The sequence below is a fragment of the Tenrec ecaudatus genome, chromosome 10 (genome assembly GCF_050624435.1).
Source record: "Tenrec ecaudatus isolate mTenEca1 chromosome 10, mTenEca1.hap1, whole genome shotgun sequence".
In the NCBI taxonomy this organism is placed as follows: domain Eukaryota; kingdom Metazoa; phylum Chordata; class Mammalia; order Afrosoricida; family Tenrecidae; genus Tenrec; species Tenrec ecaudatus.
In genome coordinates this window covers 143750070-143777402 of record NC_134539.1, presented here as the reverse complement: position 1 = coordinate 143777402, position 27333 = coordinate 143750070, and the positions used below count along the sequence as shown (strand labels likewise).

The following is a 27333-nucleotide window of genomic DNA, read 5'->3' as shown; positions in this document are numbered from 1 at the left end:
TAAGCGGACAGCTCACTACGTGGGTGGAGAAGGAGTACGGAGTGTTAGGTTTGTTCATTCAGAATGTAGACACACAACAGAACAAAGCCTGTCTGGGAAAACACAATAGTCGTGGTAGCAGCAGTTGAATGAAAGAGCAAGAAGTGGTTATTATCTCAAGTTTGTAAAGTTAATGAACATTCAGGATTTTAGCATGAAATAATATTTTTAAAACCTAGAATGATTACCCAAAAGTTCTAGCTACTCTCTGAAGGGTTTCCTGTCCTATGGTGACTGAAAAGCTTGTTCCTTCATTGTACTTGTACTTTAGACCCCACGTGCTATCAACAGACCAAAAGCCTAGTAACAGGATAAGCTATAGCAAACCTGTTGCCATCAAACTTAGAGACACCTAATTAGACAAGTAGAGCTGCTGGCGCCCTAGACCTGAAATCTGTAAGAAAGCTGTCAGGCTCGGGACCCCTGGTGGGTTTGAACCTCTGACCTTCTAGTTAGTAACCCAGCACGTGACCACCAGGCTCCGGGTTAACAGGATAAAAAGAATCAGTGTACAAGAAAAGGGTGATAGTCTTTTATTAACACTTTCAGCAAACTAGATAAACTAGATTTACACATTCTATGCTATTGAAGTTTGTTTTTAACTATTAAAATTTTTATTAGGTTGTTTGCTTTAAATATGACTCCATTCAACTAATATTTATTGCCCCCGCCCCTCCATGCCAGGCTATGTACAAGCTTTGGGTAGTTGTTGGAAAATGGAACTTTCCAAATTCATGCTTTTCACCTATGTGTCTCACTCAGCAGAGGCTAAGTTCAGACTTGGCTGCTCAGCTACATGTGCCCGGCTCGTGGTCAAGTTGTGATGGAGTAAGTGCTGATCAGCGACAGCTGCACGTTTCACCTTAAACCTGCAGCCTCCTCCCCACAATAACGTGGTAACGAGCACCTATATAATGCACACACAAGAGGAGCACCTGTCCTAGAGACCGTGAGCAGCCTGAGGCAAGGCTGAACTTGGTGGCCTTGGGACTGTGGCTCGCATCACAGCCAAGATGTTGCTCCTGCTGCTTCCATACCTGTGCTGCTCCTCAGCCCAGTCACTGGGAGTGAAGGTTGGAGGCTGATCACCTTGAGAGATCACTCATTTCTTCCCACAATGTGAACAGCAGAAACGGGGAGGGCCAAGAAAACAATTAACGCTAAATAACTCAGGAACTAGAGGGTGAAAAGTTAAAGGCCATTCAAGTTTGATGTTTTCAGGACAAGAATTCCAGCTTAATTCAGCTGGATGCTGTTAGGAATGGCTGGAAATACCAGGTAAAACCCATTTTAGCACGAGTGGTTTGGGAAGCTAATGAATTATGAAGGGCCTTTGGGGTTCATAGATGCCCCCCCCTTTTCAACCTACCCACAGTAAAAGGCTTGAGAAGTTGGCAGCGCAGTTGAGGCTTGCTAACAAAGAACACAGTCAACCAAAAATATGTTCTCCTTTTAAGGTTTTGGGTCACAAAAGGAACGAATTTAAGAAAACAATTTTTATTTTAAAATTCATAAAGTACTGTGATGAGTACATAGATAAGGCATTTAAAAACGGCTCTTCTGGTGTAGGCTGTTTCCTGATTCAATTCTCACTCTGCTTTGGTAAGGAGGCCTGGCCTCAAGGTCACGAGTGCGTGCTGTACTGAAAGGAAGCTAGATGTAGCCGGGATCTGAAGCGCTCAGCTTCCAGTTCCCGGAAGAAAGCGTCGTCTTCACTCTGTGTTAACAGGGTCTGCAGCTGCTGGATTTCCTTCTCCATTTTCGATCTCAGCTCCCTCTTTACCTTGTGTAACGTCTGAAAGAGAAGTCCTGGAGTCCTGAGACTGACAACGTAGTCTAGACCATTCAAGCGCCCTGTTCTTTAAGTACCACCCCTGATTTTAATAATTTAGCAGCTCTTACCAGAGTCCTAAACAGGTACAGCTAAAATCATAGGATGGATGTCTTAGATAATAGCTACTTATGTTTAAATCGGTTTTGTATTCACTCCTTTGACAAGGTATAATACAGTTTTCTATTTCTGGAAAATGTAAATAGATAACTTAATACCTTGTTATTTATTACCTGAGTCTGACATTTCTCTCTGGTTTTGAGTTCTTGACGTTCTTTCGATATGGCTTCTGCCAGCAAAGAAAACTACAGGGAAGGGAAAAAAAAGAACATGTTTTTAGCCCGTGTGATAGGTCTTACATTTCATATGCACCTGCTGAAAATGTTCAACAGAAGTAAAGCAATATAGATTCTGCACTGTGGTTCAACACTAGCTTATTATAGTTCTGGTTTCAGTCTTTGGGGAGGACATCGACCTACAGTGACAGGTCCTGAGTGGGCGTCTTTGCAGCACGTGGAGCTGACCTGAGGTACGGGGCCGGGGTAATCTGGCAACGCCAATGAGCCCACCTACCTGGTCTTTGTAGTAGTTCTCCATCGAGTCCAGTTCATTCTGGTGCTGTCGCTTTTGCTCATCTCGCTTTTCTTTAGCATAGTTTCTCAGGTCCCGTAATCTTTGCTTCTGGATTTGTAAACCTTCTTCGAATAGTTTCTTAAATATCTGTTATTTAATCATAAAAAGAAAGTTAAGACACCAAGTAATATAATCACTTTGCCCAATTAGAGATGCACACTGATTATATTTTGCTGACTTATTTTTCATAACAGCTTTCCTGAGATTAGTTTTTAGTATATTCAGAGTTGTGTAGCTACTACCCTAAAGAGCCCCTGTGCCCATCAGCAGACACTCCATTCCCCCTGCCTCTACAGCCACTGGCTTCTCTCTCTCTCTATCTCTCTCTCGATTGACCTTGTCTGGCATTTCATAGAAATGGGCCATACAGTGGTCTTTGATATCTGGCTTGTTTCACTTAACCATATTTTCAAAGCTCATCCATTGTGTAGTCTAGATCAGTGCTTCTTATGGCAGACTAATTCTCTTTTTTAAAAGACATTTACCCATTCATTAGTTGATGAACATTTGGGTAGTTTTTTGCCATGATGAATAATCCTGCTATGAATATGTATGTATAGATTTTTGTGTAGCGGTATACCTAGGAAGTAGAATTGCTGGGTCAAAAGGTCAGTGATATGTTTACTCTTTCAGAAACTTCCTAACTTTTGCAAAGCAGCCGCCCTGTTTTACAGTCCAACTAGCCCTGTGCGAGGGCTCCGTTTCTCAGCATCATTGCCGACAAGTCTTTGGCTTTCACCATTCTAGTAGCTGTAAAGTGGTATCTCATGTGTTTTGACTTGATTTGCATTTTTGTAATGACTTGTGTTATTGAGCATTTTTTACGTATCCCAAAGATTGAGTCTTTTAGAAAAGAATTCTCAAGCAGACATGTATATAGGACAAGGACCCTGAGCAGAAATACATGCTGTGAACACATGTGAACTGAGGGGTGAGGGTAGGTGCCATCTGATTGTTGTTTGTCTCAGGTGCCATTAAATCAGTTACAACTCATAGCAACCCAAGGAACCCTTACACCCCCCCACCCCCCGACCTGCACCACCCACACAATAGTTGCTGTGCTCCTGGCAGACTACTGTTGCAGCTGTGTCCATCCATTTCATCGAGTCTCTTTTTGGCTGACACTCCACTTTACCAAGCAGGATTTTCTTCTCCAGGGACTAGTCCCTGTGGGAATATGTCCTAAATATGTGAGACAAAGCCTCATCATCCTCACAGCTACAGAGATTTCTGGCTATACTTCTTTGAAGACAGATTGGTTTGTTCTTCTGGCAGCCCACCGTGTATGTAATATTTTTCATCAACACTATCATTCAGAGGTATCAGTTCCTCACTGTTCTTCACTCATTGTTGAGCTTCTGCTTGAGGTGAGTGGAAGAATGGCTGTGGTCAGGCACGCCTTCGTGCTAAAAGGGTCGTCTGTGCTCTTCAACATTTTAAATACATCATTTGATTGCTTGACTGCTGTTCCCATGGGCACTGATTGTGGGTCCAAGTGAAATGAAACCCTTGACAGCTGCTATCTTTTCTCTGCTTGTCTGGTCCAGCAGATCTTTTCTTGTCTGGTCTGCTTACTGGTCCAGCTGCAGGGATTTGCTGAGTTAGGTTGAGGTGTAAGCCATACTGACTCTTGGGTCCTCATCCGGATATGTTTGTTTCAAGTCCTTCAGGCCTTCAGCAGGCAAGGTTGTATCATCTGCGTATCGGAGGCTGTCACTGAGCCTTCTTCCAATCCTGGTGCCTCCTCCTTTATGTAGTCCAGTGTCTTGGATGATTTGCTCAACATACAGATTGAACAAGTATGGTGAAAGCATACAATCCTGACTGATGTACGCCTTTCCTGATTTTAAACCACATAGCATTCCCTTGTTCTGTGCAAACAACTGCCTTCTGGTCGACACAGAGATTCCAAATGAACATAATGAAGTGGTCACAGTGCTCTGTGCAGTCAAGTGTCTTTGCATAATCAATAGAACTCGGGTAAACATCTGTCTGGTAGTTTCTGCTTTCAGGTGTCTGACTCGGCCACAGTAAAACAAACTGTTGGGGGGGTTGAAGTTGGCTAGCTGGCTTCCATTCTTGAAAGAGCTGGTTCTGAGAGCCCTGCTCATCATTCGTTGTTTCTTACATGCTGACTTGACCGCCTTAGGCGCGCCCTCCTCTGGAAAGGAGGAGAATAGGACTCACTCTAGAGCAGCCACTTGAGGTAAATAATGGTTTTACTCCTGACTCAGATCTATTGCCAATTTGAGATTCTCAAAGAGGACACGTTTCAGCTCAGAACGAGACGGCAAATATCTTGAGGAAATATCCTGATTTGATGTGGTTTCTGCAGTCATCTTACCACACCTGTCTCAGGACATGCCCCAAGTCCCGAGAGCAATTGTACTTGAGAGGCCAGAGAGAATGAAGGCTTCCCAGTAAAAGTGCGGTGGGGCCTGGGAACAGACAGAGATGCACTACCAGTGAGCAAGGGAGGCATCGGCAAGTAAGTCTCGGTTTGTATTTGAAGACTTGGACTTGCATCATGGATTTAAACTGTGACGACAAGAGTCACACAAAAATGGAGATCCTGAAAGTTAATGGTAAGATTAACTTCTTAAATAGTACTGGACAGAAAACTACACTTACCATTTCTTCCCGGGTTCTCATTCTCATCATTTTTGCCCGCAACTGAACTCTATAATCATCGTAGTATCTGCGGGCACGGACTATTTGCTGCCGATTCTCTTTTATCTTTGATTGAGTCAACCTCTGCCTATTAATGCGATCCTTGAAGTCTTGCTAGGAAATGGAAAAAGAGGTAAGGATGGAAGGCAGACAGCCTCAGAGTTCTCATCTGCCTGACTTCCCACCAAAGGAACAAGCTCACTCTGGCAGCAAGCAGCAGTGACCCTGCACCCTCCTGCTCCCCCTGGGGTTTCCGGGGTTCCCACTGGCTGCCAGCTTCAAAAGAAGAGGAAGTGCCCTCTTTCAAGCTTGAGTTTTCAAGAGGATTGAGCCAAAAAGAAAGATTACACTAAAAGGGTATCTGAATCACTGAACTTGGTTTGTTCCTGAGAAGTTGGACAAAACTAGCCAAGTACTAGAAGACTAGCAAGTAGTGACACAGATTGTGTTCAGGGCCTGTTTTCCCTTTTCCGTACCCATGTACTCAGGCATGCTTGAGATGGCATCCCTGATTTCTGGAGTTAGTAAGGATGATGGCTCTCCTGGCTTTTCTCTATTGCATGCCCAGCCAGAGGCCTTTACATCTATCTCTTCCTTTGCCTTATGAGAGGGCTTCAAAATGTTGTGGAAACACTCCATTATCTTTCAGTTCTATTTTCGTATAAACTTTTGGAAGCCCTCTCTTACTATCCTCTCCCTTCACTACACTTGAAAAAGGATGTTGTGCTAAGTATAATTTCCAGTCCAAATACAGTTGTCAGCTGCTGGGCAACCTCATGATAGGTTATGGTTTGGACTGTGGTGATCCAGTGTTTTCAGAGGTAGATCAGACCTTTCCTTCCAAGTCCTTCTTAGGCTGGAAGCTCCCCTGAAACCTGTTCAACAGCATAGTAATGTACAAGCCTCACTGACCAGACCGGTGTAGTTGCATGGGAAGTGCACTGACTGGTACTCAAACCTGGGTCTTCCACATGGAAAGCAGGGGTTCTACCACTGAATCCCCAATGCCCCTTAAATTACAGTGCAGGCTGATAATCTACCCAGCTCTTTACGTGGGGGCTAAGGAAGGTGAGAAAATCAAAATTGTTATGTTAAAACCAGCAGGCCCCAAGAAGGGGCTGTGGAAGCATAGCCCCAGACCGAATCGAAAATGCAATCTTGCTGCTTGCAGTGGAACCCAGCACAAGCTGGGCAACATCTCACCACTTCAACTTCCAGATTCCACAGCACACATCTACTCCACTGTTTTATACAGACTAAATGAAACTGTATGTAAAGTACCGAGCACCTTCCTCCCCACACTGTTGGCAAGCCCTAGATGCTTCCTCAGGCAAATGTTAAAAGAGAAACGTCCGGCAGTACAAATAGCAGGTTAACTGTTAAATTCAAAATGGCAACACCAACTTGCTCTTGACATACCAGTCTCTTGTTATGTTCATATTCTTTCTTGACAAGAGCAGTAAGGAGATCATGCCTTCTTAAGGCTTCTTCTATCTATAAAGGTGGGGGCAGGGGCACAAGAGGCAGTGGGTTAACGAGACGCATGTTAGAGTCTCAAAGATCTGTGCTTCCTCCCGCGTTTAAAACTGAGAGCGACTTACTTCATCTTGGAGTTTCTTCTTTGACCGCTGGTCTCCATATGCATCTTTTCTGAGCTGTTCAAGCTGTGCAATTTGCTCTTTCCACATTTTGCTCAGGGTTTGGCCAGAAATGTGGAGAAATGGAAACTGCTCCAGCATCATGGGTAGGAGACTGTATTCATTTAATTTCACTGCAAAGTAAAATGAGATGCTCTTAATCTGAGAGCACGTGCTGACAGCTTTTTACAAGTGCTCTCATCCCCTTTCCTGGTAGGTCAGAGCTAATCCACATGGTGGGCTGTGCGGTAGTTACATAATCTGTTGTCAATTTAAGAGAGGCTTAAGAGTGAAGGGGTGGAGGCTAGCCTGTTAATAGGGTCACAGGTTGGAGAGCAAAGAGATAAATAGCTCGCTGGAGTCGGGACACTCCCTGCAAGGCATTTTTGAGGAGAAGCCACCTAAAGCTACCCTGAGGCAGGCAGAGTTTCGGGGCTGAAGGAGCCACGGGGAGACCCCTGGCCAGGGCCGAGATGCTTATAACGCCACTGGATCCATAAGACTTCTAACCCACTAGCCTGTGATCTTCCTGCATTTGGAATCATTTGCATGGGTTTCAATGAGTCTGAAGAGGACCTTATTGATTGGTATCCAACATATGGGTTAATATCGGACTTACGGACTTGATCTGGACTTGGCTGGGCTGTTTCATCAATATTCAATTGCTCTTGTATATAAACTTCTTCCTTATACACATGAGTGTGTATGAATTTGTTTCTCTAGTCTACCCAGACTAACACAGGCTGCTTCTCCTAAAGAGACCCATTCTACATGCATGTACCAGATTTTTCAGCCCTTCTTTGATTGGAGCAAGCTAATTATGAGTTGTCAAGGAAGAAATGAGCTCAATAGTTCTGAATGATGATATGTACTGGTGTCAAGTCCACTCAAGTGGCCTGGTTGTGTGTGTGAGTGTATGTACACACGCATGCACTGTGGGGAACACTATTCAGCCCTCCTGGCAGCCTTGTCCTTAGAATAAAATGCTTCCGTGTAATGGGCTGTTGTTGGGAAACCAGCAGCCTGCCATTTAGTGTGACCAGGTTCTTCTTGTAAGGAGTCTGGTGTCCCGGCAACAGGAGCTAGACAAGCCATCTGATTGCCTTGGAGCATCCCGTCTGTCCTTCCAGTTTCCCAGAAGCAAAGACCAGGCTACCACGGTGAGGAAGAGGGAGGCTATGGCTAGGGCAGCAGGTCCTAGCATTTCCTTTGTGCCAATAGCTAGGGTTCCCTGAGGTGCACTGCCGTATGAGTTTCTCTACAGAAGCCCAGCCATTGGCACTGAAAAAGAGGGGAGCATTCTCCAGCTAATGAGCATGCTGGTTTTCAGCGCTGCATCCTGGGAATCTAGTACACACTGAAATGTGGCCAGTTTACATAAGGAACAATTTTGTGGTTCTTACTAGGAACGGCTTTATCTGGCTTTGGGAAGCCACCTCTTGGACTTGGCGCAATGGTTTTCCTGGCAGACATCTTCCAAGGCTGAGAAGATTTTGGTGTCCTTTTATGCACAGCTTCTCTGTATATGTTTCCCTTAAGAGCAGATACAACACAGAATAGAGATGAGAGCGGGCTAATAATTTTCATACACCATCTTAAATATGGGCAAAATAAAGGCCTAATCCTCAGCCAAACCCATTTGATTGACTTCAAATTTATAAACTCCAGTTAATTTTCAAGTAAGTTAAAAAGTAGCCATGACATCTGATATCCCTTGAAGTAAAATAAAGAAAAATCCATCTTTTACACGTTTCAGACTTGCCACTGCCCTACACCCTGAATAGAACCACAACGAATGTGTTGATGGACTTGCTTTGCCAGCCTTTCATCATAGATTAAAACAATGCTTCATTGCAATTATACTGTATTAACATTTTAGAATAAATACATTTCCTATGGTTTCACCAAATTCCTGTAAACAACTTTTTCAAAACAATGGAAGAACAATAGAAAAGGGTTTTCCTTGTTTTGTTTTCTTTTGTTTGGTTTTGCGCGTTATCTCTGCAGGTCTGTCTAAATAAAATAGGCTAGGTGAACAATCTTAAGGAGAAAACAGCAGGACCGACAGTTCCAGGAAACATAGGAGAGGGAGAGGTTGGGGGAAAGAAAGTGGTGTTAAGAAACCCAGGGACAAGAGAACAAGTGATCCAAATCAGTGGTGAAGAGGGTGTAGGAGGCCTGGTAGGATGTGATCAAGGGTAATGTAACCAAAAGGAATTGCTGAAACCCAAATGAAGGCTAAGCATGATAGTGGGACAAGAGGAACGTAAAAGGAAATAGAGGAAAGAGCTAGGAGGCAAAGGGCATTTATAGAGGTCTAAATAAAGGCATGTACATATGTAAATATATATGAAGATGGGGAGATATATCTATGTGCATATATTTACAGGTTTAGTATTAAGGTAGCAGATGGCCATTGGGCCTCCACTCAAATACTCCTGCAATGCAAGAATACTTTGTTCTATTTAACTAGCATTCCATGATGCTAACCTTCCCGACACGATCGCTGAAGGCAAAGCAAATGTAGTAAAGAAAGCTGATGATGCCCTGCTATCAAAAGATATAGCGTCTGGGGTCTTAAAGGCTTAAAGGTAAACAAGCTCAGAAGCAACAACGCCCACATGGAAGAAACACACCAGCCTGTGTGGTGATCACGAGGTGTGGAAGGGATGAGGTATCAGGCATCAGACAAAAATCTTATTTTGAATGAAGAGGAATGCGGAGTGGAGACCCAAAGCCCATCTGTAGGCAACTGGACATCCCCTTACCGAAGGGTCATGGGGAGGAGACGAATCAGGGTGCAGTTTAGCAACGATGAAACATACAACTTTCCTCTAGTTTCTAAATGTTTCCTCTCCGCCAACTATCATGATCCCAATTCTAGCTTACAAATCTGGCTAGACCAGGGGATGTACACTGGTATAAATACAGACTTGAAACACAGGGAATCTAGGATGGATGATCCCTTCAGGACCAGTGCTGAGAGTGGCGATGCTGGGAGGCTAGGGGAAGGGTGAGGTGCAAAGGGGGAACTGATTATAGGGATCTATATATAACTTCCTTCCTGGGGAAGGACAACAGAAAAGTGGGTGTCGGGAGATGTCGGACAGTGTAAATAATTTATGAATTATGAAGGGTTCATGAGGGAGGGGAAAAATGAGCTGATGCCAAGGGTTTAAGTGAAGAGCAAATGTTCTGAGGATGAGGGCAATGAATGCACAAATGAGCTTCACACAATTGATGTATGTGTGGATTGTGATAGAGTCATATGAATCAATAAAATTATTTGAAAAAAGGGGTTTTCCTTGGGCTTCTCAAAACTAGGCAGGAACTCCTGTAGCTTTTCTGCTGGTCCAACAGCTCTGGCCACCTGGGCTGTTGGTTAAACCCTTGGCAAGCACCTAAGCAGAACCCATCACAATGGATAGGTGCTTTAGGTTGGCAGGGGAGTGCTAGTTTTTCCTGCCACATTTGAGCAACTTGGCCACTGGTGGAATGAGTTGAGAGAATGCCCTCCATCGTGAAATGGAAGCCAGCTTTATCCTAAGGAGCTAGTGATGATCAAGGCCATGCTGTGTTGAGCTTCTTCATAGAAAGGTCCTTTCTCTACGTCCCACCAATCTGACCCTGGTGTTTATTTCAGTGGCGGTTTTTACCCACTGTTTGCTCCTCCTCCTTGTGCATCCCTAGAGGGCCGACATTCGCTTGCACTTTATTTCTCCTGAGTTCCCTTTCGAATGATTCCGTTATTGCCTAGGGGAGAAAAGGTCACCTATTATTGGAGACATTTATGAATGAGCAACGTTCACCTCAGCTCCTGCTCCTAAGAGATCAAGTTCATTCTCTTTTCCCCCCTCAGTTCCTTTCAGGAGCTTTTACATAAGCATACATTATTTTACCAAAGATGTAACTGGGACATAACATCTTAAGTGCACAATACTGTTAAACCAGTTTTCATTATTATGTTACCCCTGATTTGAAATAATACCATTGGCAGGCGTCTGAATTGGTCTCAATTTCTTACCGCTGTAAAACATACATAAATTAAGTACTCTAAATCCATAGACATTTCTAAATTCTTATTGCACAGCAGAACGTCTTCCCTGGTAATCATGCTAACGTCCTAGCGGAAGCCCAACTACCTCTGCTCATGCCTGTCCGGGAAATTTGTCATCCTGTCTGCACCTCAAGTGGCCTCTCATGCTTACCACATCAAGTTCCCGTCATCTCTACAGTGCACTCTGAAAAACTAACTCACGCTCACCTTGTGTGTCTTAATCTACTGGGCCAAGTTATTCTCATACCGTATCACCAGTGCGAGTTTGATGTCACATAATTCTCTATCACCTGGCTGACGCATACTAGATGTATTTTGGGCCTTTACTCCATACCTTGTTCATGGTGGTATCTGGCTGGCAGTGACTGGTACCTCCTGCTGCCCTACAGTAGTCAAGAGCTGGGGACGTACCCTCGCTTTGAATCGGCGCATGTCTGTTTCTTCGGTGTTTTTCTGCTTTGCTCTCTCCCTGTGGCACTGTTGGCGCTTGTTCACCGGCGAGGGGGAGAGCGAATGGGATCTGTTGGATGGTTTTCTAGGCATGGCAGGTCCTACGGTACACACACATCCACTGTTAGTTACGGAGAGCCAGAAATGTATGTCAAAACCCAAGCTGTGTTTTTAACAAATCCAAGAAATGGATGAGTGAATGCACTCAAGGTGCTTCCTCCAACAGATGAGTGTTGGCTTGGATGTGTGTGATGCCTGCTATTGGGTGCATTTCTGATTCACAGTGACCCTGGGTACACAGAAAGAAACCCTGCCCAGTACTGGGCCATCCTCAAAATTGTTGTTTGACTGTCTGTTGTAGCCACTGTGTTCTTTCTCAGTTTCCCTGACCCTCTCCACTAGCATGATGTGGCGAAGAAAGCTGATGGTGCCTGGCTATCAAAAGATACAGCGTCTGGGGTCTTAAAGACTTGAAGGTAAACAAGCGGCCATCCAGCTCAGAAGCAACAAAGCCCACATGGAAGAAGCACACCAGCCTGTGTGAACACAAGGTATCGATGGGATCAGCTATCAGGCATCTAAAACCCAAAATAAAATCATACCCAATGGGGATTGAGGCTGAGGGGGCGGGCGGATATGGAGTAGAGATCCAATGCCCATCTGTAGACAATTGGACATCCCCTCACAGAGGGGTCACAGGGAAGCGATGAGCCAGTCAGGGTGCAGTACAGCACTGATGAAACACACAACTTTCCTCTAGTTCTTTGGTGTTTCCTTCCCCCCACTATCATGACCTCACTTCTACCTTACAAATCAGATTAGACCAGAGCACGCAACAGATAAGAGCCTAAGAGCGGGCAACACAGGGAATCCAGGATAGATAACCCCTCAGGCCGAGAGTAGAGATACCAGGAGGATTAGGGGAGGGTGGGGGTAGAAAGGGGAAATTGTTCACAAGGATCAAGCTATAACCTCCTCCCAGGGGGACAAACAAAGGAAAAATGGGTGAGGGGCGACAGGACGATATATGAAAATAATAGTCTATAACTTATCAAGGGTTTGTGAGGGAGGACAGGCGGGGGAAAGAGGGTAAAGAGAGGGGGAGCTGCTAGGAGCTCAAGTGGGAAGAGAATGCTTTGAAAATGATGGCAGCATATGTGCAAATGTGCTTGACACATTGGATTATGATAAATGATGTGAGAGCCTGCAAAAAAATTAAAAAAACACGCATTTTAATCTGTTTTTTTTTTTTTTTTCCAAAGGGCGAGGTATATAGCAAGGGGAAGAAGGGGCTTTCTATGCGGGACTTCCTGGAGATTAACTTTGAAGGGAAAAGAGATTAAATAGTTGAGGAAAGAGTGCTATTGAAGAAGTAAAAAAACAGCTGAAAAAGTTACGGAAGCGTTGAACTGAGAAACAGACTTACTGGTAGAGAAACAAGGGATGATCCAGGTAGATAAAATACGCAGAATTTTTGTTGATGGAAGACAGAGGGAATTGTATGAATTTGAACAATGGAAGATCACACAGCAGCAAATCTCTGCAAGAATGTGGCAAACTCGACACCACCTACCAGGCACAGTGAAAGTGGCACACTCACTTTGCTGAGCAGTGCGACAGACACCACTGAGAAAAGTAAGCTTCATCTCACACTTACACAGTCAGCAACTGTCCTAGGTGAAGATGCTCGAGAAACTGCGGCAAGTGTTTCGGGCTGTTCAGTGCAGACTCTAGTTATGAAACCTGGGTGCTGGTCTGCACAGCGCTGTGATAGCGGACCCTTATGGCCTGAACAACATCACCGAGAGGGAAAGAGTGGACCGTGGCGAAGAGAGATGGGATTTCAGTTCCAATCTTCAATACAAAAGGTCTAAAACAAGTGTAACTGCTAAGAGCTATCTTCTGGGTACTAGAGACCCAGGTGTTTGAAATCATTTTTGGAAACTGACGTTTCTGAAAGCCATTCTCTGGAAGGGAGTAGCACTGCCTGAGCAGGTAACTTGGCTGACCACGTTCCAGACCTCTGTGGAGTGCGTACCCGGGGTAAGTGCCTCTGGAGCAAGGGAGCTCTGGTGGCAGAGTGGATTATGCCTTGGACAACTAACTACAAGGTCAGAAGTTCAAACCTACCAACTGCTGGTGAAAGATGTGGCTAACTGCCCCCATAGAGATTTATTGGCTCGAGAATCCCGCAGGGGAAGATTTACTCTACCCTATAGGAGCACTATGAGTCAGAACTGACTCGATGCTAGTGAGTGAAGTTTTGGTTTGGTCTCTGGGAAAGAGTCTCCAAGATAAGCGTCTCTGGACTTAAGTACCTGGCCTTGGCTTCTTTGGCCCACACTCCATGATGCTGTCGCTGTGCTGAGACAGTGTCTCAGCATTTCCAGTTTCTGCCTCTTCATTCCCAGCCTCCTTTTCTTCAAAATCAGTCTTTTCTTCCATTCGATCACCTAGGGCACTTTTTAACATCTGTGAGGAAGATAGTAATTTCCAATATCTTTCATTGTTTGCAAGAATGCAAGTTGGGAAAAAAAAAAGAATGCAAGTTGGTAGAAGTACACCAATAATAACCTATAAATTTTTCCTTTAAAAGTTAGGTACACTAATAACCTACTTTCAGCTACCCTCTGCACATGCTTAGTTTGTGTAGGGCGTATGAGGATAAGTCAAAACGTACTGCTCTTAGGGGTTCAGCTCATACAAACACAATGTGTTCACACGTGTCTGCAACCAAGTGAAGGGCTGCAGACAGCCCTCTCAGTACTACACTGACATTCTCGTTAGGATGCTTCCAATCAAAAGCAGCTTCCAAGAGGCTGTGCTGGACCAGTTAAAGCCAATGCAGAGAAGTTAGAAGGGCCAGGTGACTTTTTTTTTTCTTAAAGAATCACAAAATGGCAATCTTCATAGATTTTTCTTAAAATATTGTGGGGCCTTATAAAGAAATTTTAAGAAAACTTGCACGCTGCATTGACGAGTACCTTGTTATCTAATGTTGCTATAACAGAAATGACCACGAGGGAATGGTTTTAACAAACTTATTTTCTGGGTCTAGGAGGCTAGAAGTCCAAGTTCTGCCTCTGGAGAAACGTCCCATGTCCTTTACTCATCTGTGGGCCGTGTCCCTTGGAGGGTCTCCTTGGATCTAGGAGGTTCAGAGCACAGGGACCCCAGGTCCACACGGTGCGCCCGCTCCTGACGCTTTCGTCATGGTGGTAGTGGCTCCCTCTGTTTCCTTCTCTCCTCTTTATCTCTTGTAAGATGAGAGCTGTTGCAGGCCATATCCCAGGGGAACTCCAGTATAGGGACCAGGGCTGTGACAAGCTTAAGGGTTATTCCAACAGATCTCATCATGAAGGATCATCGCATGCCTGCCACATTACAGCGCCATGCAACTGCCAAAGGACTGAGAATCATGGCCCGGCCAAGCTGACATAGTTCAATCCATGACAGTGAGAAAAGTCAGGAAAGCTGTGATAAGCAATGTATTCCCTGGGAATCCAGGACAGATGATCCCTTCAGGACCAGTGCTGAGAGTAGTGATACTGGGAGGGTGGAAGGGAGGGTGGTGGAAAGGGGGAACCGATTACAAGGATCTACATGCACCTTCCTCCCTAGGGGACGGACAGCAGAAAAGTGGGTGAGGGGAGATGTCAAATAGTGTAAGATATGACAAAATAATAGTAATTTATAAATTATCAAGGGAATTTATTCCCACCATAACAATGTACCTGCTCATCCTTCATGGATAGTAAAGGCAGTAGTTTGTTGGGAAACTTTACCACCCTCATGAGACCCACAACTCTGATCTTGATCTTTCAGACTTATGTTATTCCCCAAACTCCCATGGACATTTTATAGGTATATTTATGTCCCTCTAGGAAATCGGTTCTCAACCTATGGGTCATGACCCCTTTGAGGGGGTGGTGGTGTCAAACAACCCTTTCACAGGGGTTACCTAAGACCATGGGAAAACACTTATTTCCAATGGTCTGAGGAACCAAGACACTGCTCTATCCCTCTCCAGGCGGGTTCACCCACATGCAGATCCGCCCCACCTACAAGTACCCAGCGTGAAGACAGTTACCCATGCTACACCATGTTCAAGACAAAATGTCATTTATTTGTCATTAGAAATAAATATTGAACAATATATAATTACATATTGTTTTTGTGATTAATCACTATGCTTTAATTATGTTCACTTTGTAACAATGAAAATACATCCTGCATATCAGATATTTACATTATGATTCATAACAGCATCAAAATTAGTTATAAAGTAGAAACGAAAACAACGTTGTGGTTGGGGGTTCCCCAGCACATGAGCAACTGTAAGGAGGGGTCGCGGCAGGAGGCAGGTGGAGCGCCCCTGCTCTAGGTGATGAAAGTGCCATCGGGATGTCCTGTAACGCGAGGAGATTGTCACCATCCAGAGACACAGACTCTGCGCTCCGAAACGCACGGGCCCGGACGGAAGAGACGTTGCAAAAGCAGTGTTTTCAATTTTTATATGTTTGCATAATAGAGAAGGCTCCTGGTGTTTTTAGCAATCCTTTTGACATGCCCTCACATATTAGTGCTATTGACTATTCAGAGTCAGTGCGTTTATTCAATGACCCCCCAGACTGTGACGCTTGTATTTTGCCAGAATCAATGAGCATCATCTAGTTTTATACCCCATTTGTCTTTAGTGACAAAGGGAAATGACACAGAAATATCAAGAGATGAACTATTAAATTAGGAAAAAGATTTTATTTTCACCAGAATTCAGCAGTTTGGCTACATCTGTACTAAATTTGGTTATATCACAAAAGGCTAGGCAAACTCATGTGATACTGCCACAATAAGCTATGACTCATTTTCCAATGCCCTAACCTTAGCATATACCTCCAGTTGGAGGAAATCGCTTACCATCCGTGGGAATTTCAATACAGATAAAAACAAAACTTACCCAATCTAGCTCAGAGAGCCGCCGAGAGAGTTTCTTGGATACTGCGTGCAATTCTTGTTCTGTCAGACTCCTGCTTAGCTTCTGGGAAAGAGGTGAATCCCAGGGTGAAACTGTAGATCTGTTTTCATATCTGTAATGCAAGGGCCCATGGGATGGGTTAGGGACCCGTTGGCGTAATCCAAAGCCAATGCATTATAGGCTTTTAAAAACCTCATACTGGAGGATGGCAAACCCACCCTTTATTTGTCAAAGCCCTCGCATCTAGAGAGCGGGCAGGGACACTCTGAGACAACGTTACCTTCTTCCTTTGGGAGTCCATTTGGTCCTGGGACTGTGGGCCTGAGCCGAACAGATTCCCTGCTTATTTTTAGGCGACTTAGAAGTTAAGATCACGCTGTCATCTGGTTCCTATTAAAAACAGAAACAAAGACAATTCAAAAAAGCTAGAGAGAAGGCACATTAAAGACTTTCGCATGTGTGTGTGTATCGATGTACGTGTGTAGGGACCTGGTGTAAAAAGGCAGGTATCTTCATTCTCTGTGTCGTGTTCTGAAATGTGCTTACTGGAAAGTCCCGTGGATGCCCGATGCCGATGGGAAGGAATAACGCCCACAGACTTGGGCAGAGAGAAAGAGCGTGCTTCCGGCGAGCAGTTACACTAGGATGGGGGGGGGGGGGAGACACACATGATTCCATCCCAGGCACGCTGTGGTCAAGGAGTTGGTGCCTTAAGAAACTTCAGTGCAGAGCATTGAAAGTTGAGGCACTCAAAGAGACCTCCTCAAACAGAAATGTTGTCTTCGTCATTTTAATAATTCATTTTCTGAATGAATTAGTCAGAAATTCCAGACTCTGGAATTGTTGGAGAAATGTCCTTTATGGTGAGGATCCCTTCCATTTCACTTCAGTACCTTTATCTTCGAGTTAAGAAAAATCAAATACTTATTAGTAAATAGCAACTCTGATGTGATCTCCCTTAGAAAACTTCTTATTCAAGGTTAAATATAAAGCTCCACGAGTTATTTCAAAATGGACAACCTCCGATCTGCCAGCTGGCCAATAGAGCCTTCCCACTGCCTAGTTTTTGTTCTCTGCTCCCCTGCCTCTCTGACATGCACAGGATACTCAGCCTGATGGGCACTTGTCCTGATGATGCTCATTTCATCTGGGATTCTCCTGCATTGTTTGATTTATGCACAGGGGCTTCAAAATGTTCGTGGAAAAAGGCCAGGCGGGTGCATGCAGAGGTAATTTTCAGAAATACAAGGCGCTGGTTCCTGGACTACTTTTGACTATTATCTTTGTTTAAAGTCACAGGCTTCTGTCCACCCAAGAGCCAGTGTGTCCACTCACCGGGGACAGCACCATACACTCTCCAGCTGAGTTCATGGCCGAGGAGTCGCGGGCTGCATGCAAGTACTCCTTTCCCATGGGGCAGGACGCTCGGGACTCCAGTGGGTGGTAGGGTGGCTGCAGAGGAATGGCGGGTCGAATCGGCTCCCCTAGCTTCCTGGCACTGGAAGTCATGCTCACGGAAGGGATTTCCACTAAGAGCAAAGTAAAGTGGACATTACAGTTAAGCCCTGATGTGTTCACACACACTAGTAGGAAGCACATTTTAAAGCTGATTTTAAAAATGAGTACTCCAAAAATAATGAAACCACGATTTCATTCTTGTAAATAAGTTAAGAGCAAAATTCAGTCAGCAAGAATGGAATTCAAATCACAGAAATGGCCCCTGGAAAGAAATCATGAGCTGGAGTGGCCTAAAGACTGGCTACAAATCCCAGTTCTGCCACATGTCAGAACACCAGTTGGCTGGTGACAGTGCCTTCACTAACACTGCCACCTGAGAATGCTAGGGCGCCGACAAGGAACATTTTCTCATTCGCCAGTCATCGGGAGATCACCAACTGACATACTAGTGTATCAGATGCTTACTGTCCTTAAGCAGAAATCAGGAGCAGTGGTTAAAAGTAAGCATTCACAAATAAGGCCTTGTAAAACCACAGGGCGCCACACAGAGCTAAGAGCAGCATAAGGAGGAGCCACCGTCCCCGGACCTACTGTCCTGAGGGTTCCTAGCGCCAGTCGTGAGCGCCAGTACTACTCACTGTCTTCAACAAAGGCTGCCCTACTTTGGGACCAAAGACTGGATGGAGGATTCAGCACTTCACGTGACTTAGAACTTGGTGACGTTGGGCCTTTCCTAGATTGCATTTCAGTAGGCTCTTGGGTACCTAGGAAAGAAAATAAAGGTTTTTCTTTTTAATTATCAAAAGTTTGTAGAATGTTCAACTGGAAGCTGAGAGTTTTGTACTTGGGATAAAAATTTTGGGAATGATAAAATAATAATTTATAAATTATCAAGGGTTTATGAGGGAGTGGGGGCAGGGAGGAGGGAAAAAAGAGGAGCTGATACCAAGGGCTCAAGTAGAAAGAAAATGTTTTGAGAATGATGACGGCAACAAATGTATAAATATGCTGGACACGATGGATGGATGGATGGATTGTGATAAGAGTTGTAGGAGCCCCCAATGATTTTAAAACGAAAAAAAAAAATCAGGAATGACAGAATTACAGAGCTGTGTTGCTCTGATTGTTTAAAATATGCTAATTGCTTTGAACAACTTTCAGAGCAAGAGGCAGTTCTCTAGCCCGGAATCATTTATACACATTAAGAGCAATATTTTAACCTTTCACCACTCTGCTTAGGGAAAGAGGTGCCAGAGTCGTAGAGCTTCCGACAGTTAAGTAAGTCTATCTCCGGGGTCCTGGTTCTCTCAGAAATATAACAGAAATACAAATAGATGGTTTTGTCAAACAAACTTATTCTTTCACAGCTTAGGAGGCTGAAAGTCGAAGTTCAGAGAGCCAGCTTTCAAGGGATAGGTCCTGGTCTCCTGTCCACATTTGTGGGCCGGGTGTCCCTTAGAGGTCTTCATGTATCCCGCTGGGTCCAGGAGGTTCATGGTCCAGGGACCCCAGACCCCAGGTCCAAAGAATATACTTTGCTTTTGGCTCTTCTTGGTCACAGTAGGTTTCTCTCTCTGTGCTCACTTCTCTCTCCTTTTATTTCTTGTAAGATAAAAGCTGTTGCATTCTACACCCCCAAGGAAATACCCCTTACAGAGATCGACTGTTGCATCGCACCCTTAATTCTCTTGCAGGCTGATCACACCCTGGGAGACCGCTGCCTAACTGCCACAGTACATCACAACATACATACCAAACCACCAAGAATCACGGCCCAGCCACATGGACACAATAGCTGGGTATGGGAGAGCTGCCTGAACTAGGAGTCTTGGCTAGTGTCACAAAGATTTACAGCCCAGCAATCGAGGCTTCTGCTAGTTGCCTGTGACTGTGTACACCGGAGACATCAGATGTCTCAAATCCGAGCGTAGCCTACCACAAGTCCATCAAACCCAAACACCTGAGACTGGCGTCTTGGTCACCCTTTTCTCCTAATCACGTTTCTCTTAACACAACCCTTTTGCTCTCATTTACTTAGACTCTGAAAACGTGATTCACCTCTGATGGTCGCTCCGTTCTACCCGGCACTGCCTTTCTGAAGTCTCCTTCCCTTTCTTCCCTGATAATCCAATGGGCTGATCCTTCAGAAAACACGCTCGAGTTATTCACACTCAACTCTGACTGCCTGGTTACTCTGCTTAACCCAGAGGCAAACAAGGTCTTTGGTCTATATTGACCTAAGTTTTTTGGACAAAACTCCTTGGAATCAAAGCATTCAAGGTGACCTAATCCAAGTCACTTACTTTGCCCTTGGAGAAACAGGGGCCCCCCAAAAGATAAGGGCCTGCCCAACATCACACAGCTAGTGGCAGGGTCTGGATGAGTACGCAGGCAACTGGAGTCCCAATTTAAAGTACTTCATTCCACTTAAAAATTACAGACTTACTGTGGGCTGGGTGTCTTCCTAAGTTTGGGGAAATTGAGATGAATCATTTTACTGGCCATTTTGTCCCCCGTCCCCTTTATTGATCCACAGTCTCCAGAAGTAGATGTGCAAACCCCACGCAGACTGGGGTTTGTGTCTGACGTTGACAGTGTTCCAAAAGTACTGGCTGAATCCCTAGAACTCAGCTTAACGACGGACAAACTGAAAAGTACCCTCCAGCGAGTCAATGTCAGAGAAATAGGCAGGCCGGCCACACTGCAGGAACCCAGAGCCTCTGAACCTGAGGTAGGTGGGGAAGCCTGATCCTGGAAGGACTAGAGGGAGCCAGAGAGCAGCACATGGGAGACAGAAGAGGCGCTCTGCTCCCAGAAGACTAACAGTCTCAGAAACAGTGGACTCAGCGGCAGGGAGCTGAATTATACTTATTACACTTGGCAGTTGAACAGCCATCATTGCTGTACATATTTTTAATCATTTTATTGGGGGCTCGAACAGCTCTTATCATAATCCACACGTGTCAAGCACATTTTTGCATCTGTTGCCATCATCTTTCTCAAAACATTTCCTTTCTACTGGAGCCCTTGGTGTTAGCTCCATTTTTCTCCTCCCTCCCCACTCCACCCCTCCCATGAACCCTTGATAATTTATAAATTATTATTTTGTCATACCTTACACTCTCCATCTCCCTTAACCCACTTTTCTGTTGTCCATCCCCCAGGGAGGAGGTTATATGTAGATTCTCGTAATCGGTTCCCCCTTTACACCCCACCTTCCCTCTACCCCCCTGGTATTGCCACTCTCTCCACTGGTCCTGAGGGGTTCATCTGTCCTGGATTCCCTGTGTTTCCAGTTCTTATCTGTACCAGTGTACATCCTCTGGTTTAGCCAGATTTGTAAGGCAGAATTGGGATCATGATAGTGGGGGAGGAGGAAGCATTAAAGAACTAGAGGAAAGTTGTATGTTTCATCGTTGCTACCCTGCACCCTGACTGGCTCGTCTCTCCCTGCGACCCTTCCGTAAGGAGATGTCCCATCATTGCTATTTAAGTTCCAACTACTCACCATTACTTCTCAGAGAAAAGGTGTGTGCTGTATCCCCAAGCCTAATGATCTCACCGGTGGACTCGGCTTCATCTTCATCCCAAGAAGGCTCCACAGCCTCCAACGACAGGGAGCACCTGGAAGAGTTCGTTCCCTTAGCCTGAGCACCTGGAGCCTGGCCTTGCTGTGTAAACGGGATAGACTGCACGCAGCCTGTCACACGTGCTGCCTGCTAGTTTCTGGCTGATGGGTGAACGGTGGAAGTGGCTGCGAGTCAAGGGCACGCACAGAACACAAGCAGACAAGGCAAGGCCTGGTTACTCTGTGGGCCGGAGAGGAGAGGAGCAAGGCGGGCCAAGGGGAGGCGGACTATTCTGCATTACATACTCTTGGATTTCACTTTGGCAGTTATTTTGTTAAGTTTTAAGACTGATGAATAAAAAATGAAGTCCAGAACTGCATCCTAGAATAGTCTCCTTTGAGACATTTTCCTAACAAAGCACTATAACTTAAAAAAAGGGGGGTGAGGGGGAGCCCTGATGGCACAATGGTTATGCAGCAAGTCTAAACCAGCAGCCCTCTGAGAGAAAGATGAGGCTCTCTACGCTCCTAAGAGTGAGTGTTAGAACCCACCAGGGTAGTTCCACTACAGGGCTGCTGAGTCGGAACTGGCTCAATGGCAGTGAGTGATCCCGAAAACAAGTGGCACTGCCTGGCCTTGTCAAACAGTGACCTGCTTCATAAGGCGACTAGACTCTGGGACATGAGGTGGCCAGAGCATCATGTTGCCCAGAGGTTGGCAAAGACAGATGCGTCAAACCAGTAGAGAGAGGCATGGCATTTTTGACTATGGAAGCAACGCTGATTTGAAAACCCTGATACTGGTCAGGAAAGGGCAGCGTCACCAGGCACTTTTGTACTGTAGTGGGTACAGAAAGAGGACTGCCCTTTTGGGAAGCAATTTGGCAACTTAAAAAAAAACCATTTTATTGGAGGCTCTAACAGCTCTTATATCAAACACATTTGTACATATGTTGATGCCCTCATTTCCCAAACGTTTTCTTTCTAGTGAGCGGCAACTTTTATTAATAGTTCTAACAACACTCATCCTCCTTACTTCCGAATCTAGCCTAAACCCTGGGGGAAAATGAAGAAACCTGTCACATATTAAAAATGACACAGAGTAAGAACAAAGTTCAGAGGAATGGTTACAAAAGATTTGCCTATGTGAATGATGTGTTAGACAGAGATTATACGATGCTCCCATGTGAATGCTGTGTTACAGTGATTAACAATTATCAGGGAGGTGGGGTGAGGAGCTGATACCAGGGGGCTCAAATAGAAAATGTTTTGAAAAAGATAACACATGTACAGATATTTTGACACAATGGATATATGTATAGATTGTGATAAGAGTTGTTAAAAGCCCCCAGTAAAAAAAAATGCGGGGGGAAAAAAACCCAAAACAATTATCAACAATTTAACATCTTGGGAAAAAACCCGACGTGTTAAAAAAAAAAAGTAAAATGCAGAAAGTAAGGTTATATGGACAATCTGATTGAATCCAAAATGGGAAAATCATAGTTAAAAAATGATGAAAACTCAAAATGTTACCAGCAGTTACTTTGTTTTAAATGGTACATCCTTTCCCCACCCCGCCCCTGCTTCTCTCTGCTGAGGTTTTTCTGTTAGGAATACGAACTATTTTGGTAGAGGGAAGAGTGAAGTAATAAGTGGTGGTCAATGCTGAAAATTAAGTATTATACAGTATAAGGAACCCTGGAGGCATAGTGGTTACACATTGGGCTGCTAACCCCAAGGTCAGCAGTTTGAAATCACCAGCTGCTCCACAGGAGTTACAGCCTCAGACACTCAAAGGGGCAGCTCGACCCTGTCCTTTAGGGAGGGTCACTATGAGTTGGAATTGAGTCACTGGCAGTGATAGCTCAAATTCCTTAGAAGTTCCCCCGGAAGGTTTTAAATCTGAGCAGTTAGGAGACATTCCACTTTAGCTTTGTTTTCAAACAGCCATTCTGGCATGTTGTGGGCTGTCTGACATCTTAGCAGAAAGCCCAGGATAGCTTGTTCCCATCAGCTCCCCGGCCGCCAAGCGCTACCTCCCAGGGGCCGCTCTTCTCCATGCTTCCGTGGAGCTTTCCACCCCCGCCAGAGGCCCTCCGTGGTGTGAGTCTCGGAAATGCGGCTCCGTCTCACCTGTTTAGAATAAATCAAAACAAAACAACTCAAGTCAGTAGGACTATCTGTAGAGGAGGTGGGGAGGGGTAAATTAGTGAGGCCCCTCCAGCCCTGCCTAGCAAACGGGGTTCGGTTCGTGTGAAAGTGAAAGGAGAGCCATAAGATCATCTGTAATGCACATGTGTTTCTTGGATCACAAAGAAGTAGCACAGCTGTTGCTTCAGAAGCAGGGTCCGCGACTGCATAGCAATGCTGCTTTTCTCAGTTGTTAGGTGCAGCTCTCCCTCTAGCTGAGAGGGACATATGAGGCAAGTGATCCAGATGACAGGAGGGTGGCTTCAGAAAAACGTCATTGTTGCTGCCTTATCTCAAGCTCCGAGGCAGCATGCCTTAGCCTAAGTGTCAGAGCTCGGAAGACATTTTCCTAAAACTAGTAGTCATCAAACTTTTCAGCCCCAACATAGCCAAGGGGTAGATCCCAGGGTCCCCTCAGGGGCAGTGGTAGGAGGGCACTGATTTCAAGTAGAAGGGCGACACCTAAGGTGATTCAGACTCGCCCTCTGGATAGACGACCCCATTTCACTCAATTTCATGCCCCGCCCCATTTCTGAATTTGCCAAGCAACATTCTAATAACATCTAGTTAACATTTACAGTGAACTGGGCTCAGAACTCAACTATTTACATGTGGACTTGTTTAACCTTCACAACCACCACGAAAGGGTTTCAGGGACGAAAATGGAGGCTCAAAGCATGTCAGTGGCACAGTGAGGGCGAGAGCTGGCGCTGTATCAACAGCCTGCCTGCAGACCCTTGTTCTTCAGTGGTATGTGCTGCTGCTGCTGCCGCCGGTGCAGCGACCAGGTCTGACAAGCGACAGTAGAGCGTTTTCCCACCACTGTTAACTAGCACTTGGAAGCTGCTGCTTAGCTCTAGGGAACACTGCCCCATCGAAAGGCCGAACCCACAAGGGGGCAATCAGACTGTACAAGTTGCTCATACTGTCATTTAGGGAGGGCCATCGGAGTCACTCCCTCAGCTCACAACAAACCACCGCTGTGCCCCAGGCAAGCACGCACACACCACCCCAACCCCCCAATTTCACTGTCACTGAGCTTATGGAAGCACCTCTCCGTTCTGTCTCCTTGTCCTACCCTAGACTAGGCCCCTGTTTGCTTCCCCACACCTCCAATCAAGCACTACATTGTAAAGACTATTGCTATCATTACAACATTGGAAATTATCTTGAAATTTTTATGTTTCTTAAAAAAAAAAAAAGGCCTAAGAGCCACATAACATCCATATGCCTTCCTGCTAGCCATGAATTAGGTGGTTCTACATGTGGCACACACACAAACACACACACACATATATATATATATGGTGATTTGGGTGAACATTTACAAAGCAAAGTGGCCTTCCATTCGAGGATCCACATGCATTTAGTTTGCAGACTGACCACCGTCCACACAATGCAACCACTCTCCTCCACTTGTTCCCTGCGCTTAAGTGGCTCGTTTTGAATACACATCCCAACTTTCCAGTTCTTTTAACCCTTTTTAGCAGCCAGGTTAAAAGGCAGAAAGGAAAATATTTCCAGATTTTAAAAAAATTTCCATTTTAATTTCAAATGTGATCACAGCAGAAAGAGGACCAGTCAGGATGAATCCTACTCGCCCAGTCAAGCACCACTCAGAATTCTCGCCCTCACATACACTGGCATTTATGGTAACTGCTATTTGTTGCCGAAAGCTTTTTTTCTTTTTTTAATGACTTAAAGTGACTTTGAGGACTAGTGTGTGCCTGGCTCCCTTAATGGTATTTTTAAAATCGCTTCATATGTATGTAAGATCTGGCCAACAGATAAGAGAAAATGCCTCTGAATTACGATGCTGGCCAAGAAGATTGGATAGAGGAGAGCCAGATAAACAAGTCTGTTTGCCAGAAGGACAATGAGAATGTTTCTCATTAGAGAGGGCAGGGAGACTTCATGTCATGCATTTGGGACATGTTATCAGGAGACACCAGTCCTTGGGGAAGGACATCGTGCTGGGTATAATAGAGGGCCAGTGAACAAGAGGAGGACTTTCGATGAGATGGACTGACACAGTGACTGCAAGAACAGGGTCTACATCACATGACTGGTAGAATGGAGCAGCAGCCGGTAGGGTTGTGTTCTGGAACACGTGGGGTCGCTGACTCAATGATATCTAACAGGCCAGACTAGAGTTTTATCTACTTAATCTCATACTGTGGAGACGTTTAGGCTCTTTTTCATTTTCTGTGATTAAGTAACACTTCATTAAAGACCAGCAAGCAAGTAACTTTCTTTTCTATTATTGCCTTGGAATAAATTTCTAGAGACAGGATTTATTGAGCTAAAGATTATAAGTAATACTCAGACACTGTGGATTCATTTTAGATAGCCATACTCTTTTGGAAAATAATATGGCAACATTGATCTTCATAACTAACATTACAAAGCTCAAAACCAAAATTTCACACAAAAAATTGATACAATTAAGGGGAAGAGTGAAATAAAGAATATTCAGGCTGTCATAAACCTAACTGTGGGTTGCGGCAGAAATCCACAAATTCTTCCTGCTGGCACCTGGGCAACATCCAAATGTGTCACATAAATGGCAGCGCTGGTCATCGAGGCAATTCTGTAGGACAGGCTAGAACTGCCCCTGTGGGTTTCCAAGACTGTAACTCATTCTCCTGAGAAGCTGGTGGTTTTGAACTGCTGACCTTGTGGTTAGCAGCTCAACTCATAACCATAACCATTACACCACCAGGGCTCCTGAGGGGAATCTTGGAGGAAAGGATTATCACTGAAGGCAGAAGCTTAGTTTTCTATTGTAGATTCTTTTTAAATTGCCTCATAAGCAGCATGAGTTAACAAAGGCCATGATAGTCTAGGTGAGAGAATGATCCGCCACTCGGAACATGAAGAAATGGAAATATACCAGGACAGTATGTGTACTTCAAGGACACTGTATTAATCATTCCATTTCCTGTGGTGGAGGTGGGGAGTGGCGGGACAGGTTAAAAAGGGGAACATAACAGAGCATAAACCAAACCAAACTTACTTTTCTCATGAGACGTTTCACTGATGTGCTCAGTAAGATACTCTAGCAGCCCATCAAATATCTCCAGAAGATTCTTAATAGATTCTTTATCTCCCTTCACAATGTTCTCTCCTGCACACAGAACACAAAGCTGCTCAGGGATACAAGCATTCTAGAAAAATCTGGGAGTAACAACACTGGACAATTTTAAAAACATCAATTTCCTGCTGACGGTTTAGATCTGAAAACAAAAACAGTGTAGCCTTGCATCCAGTGGGTGCTAATAATCCATCAGAATATTATTTTCATACTTGCACTTAAGAAAACATCCCCTGGTAAGATTGAGACCAAGAGCAAGAGCAGCTAAGCAGATCTGTCCTGGGCCTGGGGCAAAAACGGCAGGGAACACGGGGTCAGACTGTAGGGTCTGATGCAGAGAGGGCGATTAAAAAGTGGGACACTAATATTTTTAAAGTATTTATTGGGCATACTTTCATCAGATTTATTTCTGTTCCCTCCAGATTGGTTAGCTCCCATTCACTTTTGGAAACTCTACCATGTTTTCCTCACGTCTATCCCTGACTCCCTTGCTAGAATCCCAGACTTTTAAATAAATATCTAGCTGAGATGTTGAACAGAAAAGCATGGGAATTTGACGTGTTTTAACGCCACCCAAAATGGCTTCCACAGCCCGGACCCCAGTCCCATCGGTATGGAAAGTGACGCTTGAGACCATCTAGTTGTCCTGTGGGAGATCAGGTCTGGCAATCTCATGAGTCCAGACCTGTACTGGAGAGGCGGGAGTGGAAATCTGAAGTTTGAGAGATGCA

General features: G+C 44.8%; 1 protein-coding gene across 2 annotated transcripts in view; it reads right to left on the bottom strand.

The window, feature by feature from the left end:
* Positions 1 to 1540: 1540 nt before the first annotated feature.
* The window catches only part of CEP95 (centrosomal protein 95), a 30717-nt gene continuing 4924 nt past the window's right edge, over positions 1541 to 27333 (bottom strand). For both annotated transcript variants that reach the window (XM_075562084.1, XM_075562082.1), the window contains exons 4-20: positions 26525 to 26635; positions 23355 to 23451; positions 21259 to 21374; positions 18389 to 18514; positions 17628 to 17821; positions 16573 to 16682; positions 16275 to 16404; positions 13636 to 13789; positions 11279 to 11418; positions 10471 to 10563; positions 8214 to 8343; positions 6775 to 6944; positions 6593 to 6667; positions 5135 to 5287; positions 2444 to 2590; positions 2104 to 2175; positions 1541 to 1834 (exon numbers count right to left, since the gene is read on the bottom strand). In XM_075562084.1, the coding sequence (XP_075418199.1) occupies positions 1664 to 1834; positions 2104 to 2175; positions 2444 to 2590; positions 5135 to 5287; positions 6593 to 6667; positions 6775 to 6944; positions 8214 to 8343; positions 10471 to 10563; positions 11279 to 11418; positions 13636 to 13789; positions 16275 to 16404; positions 16573 to 16682; positions 17628 to 17821; positions 18389 to 18514; positions 21259 to 21374; positions 23355 to 23451; positions 26525 to 26635 (2189 nt within the window). In that variant the 3' untranslated portion in view covers positions 1541 to 1663. The remainder of the gene's footprint in view (positions 1835 to 2103; positions 2176 to 2443; positions 2591 to 5134; positions 5288 to 6592; positions 6668 to 6774; positions 6945 to 8213; positions 8344 to 10470; positions 10564 to 11278; positions 11419 to 13635; positions 13790 to 16274; positions 16405 to 16572; positions 16683 to 17627; positions 17822 to 18388; positions 18515 to 21258; positions 21375 to 23354; positions 23452 to 26524; positions 26636 to 27333) is intronic.